Below are 5,757 nucleotides of genomic sequence, written 5' to 3'. Positions count from 1 at the left end.
CCCATCAACACCTGAGCTTTGACAACTGTCTTCTTTGCCTAATCTAATTTCCCCCACCACATTTCTCATTCAATCCATCAAATCCTTCAACAGCTCATTCCACACTTCAATCTGGTTGGTCTTCATGAGAATATAATCCTAACTTGCTCCTAGTATCTGTCTAATCAATCTAGTCTATTCAATTTCGGATTAGCTGTTGATTTATTATTAATTCCACACTCAATCTTGTTTGCATACCAATAATGAATAGACGGTTGACATTAAATCTTCCCCTCATATATTGCATCAATCAAAGTCATCCAACCCTTAAAACAATGATTAGGCAACAAATTATCATTTTCACACGTCTTTAATTTCACAAATCATACACAAAAGGGTACTTAGAGTAGGATTTTGGGCGCCAAAAGTTCATAATCATGCACATCAAACAAAAATAAATAAAAAGAAAAATGTACCTAAATCAAGTTGAAATATCATAACCCAAAGTCAGCTTGTAAAATCCAAGGTGTGACAAAATGTCACACCCCATTTCTGGTTGGAACTACACTTTCTTACGTTACATACAAATTACCCAACAACATCCTCCATAACAAAAACTACACATTAAACTACTCCAACCCAGAAATTCCAAAAAAAAAAAAAAAAAAAACACAAAACACAAAATAAAAATAAATTGCTTCTTTTTCCCCTAATTATCTAGATTGGTGCGCAAGAACAAGAAGAGCACCTGATCAGACCATTCTCATTGCACGAGGTACAACTCCTGAAGCCCCCTTTCTCAGAATACAACTTATGACTGCCGTCACAAACGTCACACAGTAAAAACCTGTATCCGCCACACGCGTCGCACGCGCCGGGTTCCTGTACGGGCAGGCCTTCCACAAACTTCTTGAGCTCGCCAGCCTCGTGCAGCTGTTTCACCTCCTCGGCCCCACCAATGTACCTCCCGCCAATGAAAACCCGGGGGAGGGTCAACTTTCTTTGACCAAGGATCTGCTGCAGCTCGGTAATGAAGGCGTGGTCCATCGCCAGATCTCGCTCGTCCAACGTCACGCGGAATCCCCGGAGTATTGATCGGACGGCCTTGCAGTCCTCGAACGTGCGGCGCACGACACGTAGGCTGGTGAAGTATACGACAATGCGTTTCTCGCCGCCCGGGAGGGAAATAGACGACGGCTCGAGTTGCGTCGTAGGGGAGGGCTCATCTTTGGGGCGAGTCGACCAGGCGCGGAGGAGTGAGTTGGCGACTCGGACGCGGTGGAAGATCGCCGAGGCTTTCTTGGCGGTGGCGGCGGGTTGCGGCGGCTCTTCGGCGCAGAGGTTCTGGATGTCTTTGAAGGAGGAGAACGAGAACGGCGAGGTCGGCGATGTCGTCGTGTCGTGAATCTGAACCGTTGATTTACTCCACGGCCGCCACATTTGAGGGTTGGGATTTACCAGAAACACCCAGATAGCAAAATCGAAACTTGGTTGAATTGGGCAACGCGGAAATGGAGAAATAAGAATTGGGTTTCTTTCTCTGATTGATTTAGGGTTCTGGGTGTTTGAGATTTCAAAGAGAGGACTGCAAAGATTGGAACTTTATGATGTGGGAAAGAGGATATGGATTGGGTTTTGCTTTATTTTTGTGATATGGGGTTTTGGGTTGCTTTAAGCGAAGGCGTTGGGGATTGAAAATTGAAAGAGGGGGACTGCAAAGGTTTGAGCTTTCCACAGAGAAAATGAGAGGTAAAATTGATGGGGTAGGGTTAGGCGGTTGGTTAAGGTAGTTGAGACTTAAGAGAGGTGGTGTGTTACTTTTTGGCTTGATAGGGGTTTAAGGGGAGATGGGAGGTTCTGATTAGCAGGTGGGCTAATTGGGAGTTGAGGCCTAATTATAGATGAGAGGTCCAGTTTAAGTAGATGGAGGGGGTAATTTTGCCTAGTGCCAAAAGGGATTTTCTGTTGACCTGGTCAAATCTATCTGTCTTCTTTCTTTATTTTTGTTTTCAGAGTTGCAAACTCTGATTTGGGGATTCAGCCAAAAAAAAAAAAAAAAAACTCTGATTTGGGGAACTTCATTTCATCTTAATTTGGCATTTAAAATAGATTTGGAGGGAGAATAGAGAGGCAGAGACTACAACACTTGGTGATGACTAGTTGAGGCATTCATCTTAGGGAAACTAGTTGAGGCTTTGACCAAAAACAATGTTTAGATTTATTCAATATAATTGAAGCGTTCATAAACTTCATGTCTTTTCTTAGTTTAAACATGGGAGAATATATTTCTTAGATGCCTAATGGAGACCTAAATATTGGGAAGAACATGTCAAAAAGACTAACTTTGAGTTCAAAGACATCAGAATGAGGCAAATGCAATCATACACATCTGGATAACAGTGTAAATTGGCATGAAAACTTTTTCATTTCACTTTATAAAATCTAATTTACTTGCTGCCAAAACTATTATGTTCTTTAATATGTCACTTTCTGTGCGAGATTATTTGTGCAAATAATGAGAGATTGTTGTGCCATTAATTTTGCTCTAAAATGCGATAACTAATTACTTCCAACATTTCTAATCAGTCTTCCCTTTATTCTTTTATTTTCAGTCCTGTGATTGATTAAGCTGTGATATCAAACATGTGCAACTTCAATGTTTTAGACCAACTAAAAGCTTCTGCAATGTAACAGCTTTAGTTTTGATTATTTTTTAAGTGTAAGTTGGAGGATCACATCATCATAAATATATAATCAATCACTCAATGCAGGAGTATGGGGTGTTTATGATCCATTGACAGCCAATAATAGCAAGCACATTGACATTTGTGTGCCAAATTCTTCAGATTCTCCACCTGTTCAAACTAGCACCACAAAAAAACCAATTAGGATGGTACCAATGTTTATACCAGACTTTAGGTTCGGTAACAAGTTGAAGGGGTTGTCATAAAAAAAAAAAAGTTAATTGAAGGGTTAATTACATTGTACTGCATTGAAAACTCCAAATATATGATAATGGGTTTTGCATTGGATCTCCTTATACTAAAGACAATTGAGTTGGTAGTGTTTGAGTGAATTGATAAATTTATCTAGGCGGAAAACACAAAAATAGACTTATGGTACTATACTAAATTATCGTGAGTCATATTATATGAAGAAAAAAAAAATCATTCAATTACTTTGGTTTGAACAGTATGATATGTAATTACGGTTCCTGTAATTCCCTGAAAGTTAAATAATAGGAGAGGCTGAATGGGAGTGATGATGATGATCTGAACATGTGAGTTGGGGACCATGGATAATAATAACTGGGGAGTGGTAGTGGAGACAATACATGTTTGGTAGCTCTGAAAAAACTGAAGCAGTTGTTTCCAAAAGCTAAAGTTAAAAGTAGAAAAACCAAACCAACCTAGTGCTGGTGGGTGGCTTCTGAAAAAGTTCACATGCTGGTAGAGTGGTAGAAGAAGACTAAAGCTAGCACTGTAAGATAGCAAAGTAATGGAAATGGTGGTAGACCCATCACATGCTTTCATTGATTGAACATATATAGAATAACAACAAGAGCAGAGCCCAGAGATCCTCTCATCTCCTCTTTCATGTGAACCAAATTTGTGATTTTTTTTTGGGTTTTTGACAACCCAGGTAGAGGAATTTATTCTTTCATTTCATTCTGGTGAACCTCAGAGCTGGCAAAACCTGTGTCTTTTGGCCCTTGTTTACAGGCTCCCAGTGGAGGACTAGATCTAGTTGACCCAGCACTGGCAGGAACACTGAATGACTGAAATAGCACTTTCAATATTATTGCTAATCATGCAAGTGTGTGCTTTAATAAATTTAGTTAACTTTTCGTGCTGTGAAAACTGAGGTTTTCTGATACACATAATTTAGTAAAGATGGTGTTTTGGAGTCTAAGTGGGACGGGAAATTGGCACAGTTTGATACAGCGAAATAACAAATCATAAAAATCATAAGAAACAGGTTCGAGGAAAGTTAACAAATAAAATAAATACATTTATTATTCATGTATAATTAGAATAACAAGAACATTGAACATCATAGCAAATAATGCACATATATCAGTGATCACAAATAAAACACGTACAAATGTTTCATTGTTCTAATTGCAAACAAAAGGTTTATATCCAGGAACATTAAAAAAAAAAAAATGACCTTCTAAACTAGCGAAAAGGCTCTCATCCCAAAACCCTAAGCACCGTCGGCGGCGGTTTTTGCACGAACGTTTCTTCGTCCGGTGGTGGCTCTGGGCTGGCCTCTGGGCCTCGCCGACGCTGCTGCCGGACGGGGATTGCTATATGGGATCAGAGAACTCTGGTAGGGGTGGTTGCTCGGGGGTTTTTCTGCAGGCTGGTTTTCCGCTTTTGGTCTTTGGTGGTCGCGTCTCTGGTTCTTGGCTTTGTGTTGTAGGTTTGGTGGACCTCGATCTCGGCTGCTTCGGCTGTCAAAGCTGTCACGGTGTTGAGTTCAAGATCGGCGGCAGTGTGGTATGCAGGGGACTGGGTTGAGGGAGTTTCAGTGGGAGGCAGGTGGTGGCGGGGTGCTCTGCTGTGTGGTGGGTTGCGGCGGGTCAGTGGCGACAAGGATCACGGTGGAGCGGCGTCAGTGAAGCTTTGCTGGAACTGCACGTGAAGTTTAGGGCTGGAGATGGATGCTGTGCTGGAGCCGGGCCCGGCCTGCTGGGCCTTTTGAGTGGGTGTTTCTTTGATCTAGATATGTTGGGCGGGGTTTTTTTTTGGCCCTATGCCCAACCCTATGTTTTTAGCATTTTGTCTAATTACAATAAATTCCTTGTATTTAGGAAGCTATGCACCGATGTGCACTCTATGTATCCTTAGCGTCTCTGGAGTAGTACCGAAGGAGGATATTCGCTATCTCTACGTATTTGAATGCATAATGAGTAGGACTATATGTACGTACCACTTGTGGGTACTACCACTAACTTCTTGTTTGTCTATAAATGACAGCGGAAGGGTATGTAACGGCCTATTCTGGCTTGTGATGAATATATTATTTCGCCCCCGTGGCCTTACTCAAAAAGTTTATATCCAAAATTAAAGATTAATGTTAATCCCCGATCAACTTCATTCAACTTCAATATTATCTACCTTCATGTTATTATTTTAATTGTCATGACTCATGAACATCAAATATAGGATCCTTTCAATATAAATACAAAAAAAATAATCGTGAGGAGTTCGGCAAAGAAGCTCTTTTATGCGTTTTTTGAGTAGCGGGTTTTTAATGCGCGACAAACATATACCCAAAATCGACTTCAAAGAACTGTGTGTGTGAAAAATTTTGCGGATAAAAGTTTGGACATGAACAGATAGAGATGGCAAATGGGATGTTAGACCAGATGGCACGAGCCCGACAAAGTTAAAACCTTTCATAAATTTATGAATTCCCCACTCGAACTAAGCCCTTTTTCTTAAGGATGTATAATATTTCCCAAAGTTCCAAATGCATTTGCAAGAAGTAGAATTATTATCATGTACTATCATGTTTACTTGCCGCTATTGTAGCAGGCAATTTGGTTGGGTTCAAGGCCATGAAGGCTCTACATCTGAAGGATTTACGATTCCCTATTTATGTTAAAAAAGCCGGCCTCATGAGGATACCCATATCCATATTTCAGGCCCAATTGAATCCAACCAGGCCCGGTCTAGATACTAAGCCCACTAGTGTAGCCCAATACGTTAGCGTGAAGCCGACGAAATGTGATAAAAAAAAATATTAAAATGCAGAGGTAAACACGAGAGA

At 40.7% G+C, this 5,757-nt stretch overlaps 1 protein-coding gene across 1 annotated transcript; it reads right to left on the bottom strand.

The window, feature by feature from the left end:
• Positions 1–452: 452 nt before the first annotated feature.
• LOC133733584 (uncharacterized protein At5g39865) lies at positions 453–1,847 on the bottom strand. Its single transcript, XM_062161225.1, has one exon. The coding sequence runs from the start codon at positions 1,417–1,419 to the stop codon at positions 697–699; it is 723 nt and encodes a 240-aa protein (XP_062017209.1). The 5' UTR covers positions 1,420–1,847; the 3' UTR covers positions 453–696.
• Positions 1,848–5,757: the final 3,910 nt, after the last annotated feature.

The sequence above is a fragment of the Rosa rugosa genome, chromosome 2, assembly GCF_958449725.1.
Source record: "Rosa rugosa chromosome 2, drRosRugo1.1, whole genome shotgun sequence".
NCBI lineage: Eukaryota > Viridiplantae > Streptophyta > Magnoliopsida > Rosales > Rosaceae > Rosa > Rosa rugosa.
Note: the sequence above shows the minus strand (reverse complement) of the source record. Positions and strands in the feature narration are given on the sequence as shown.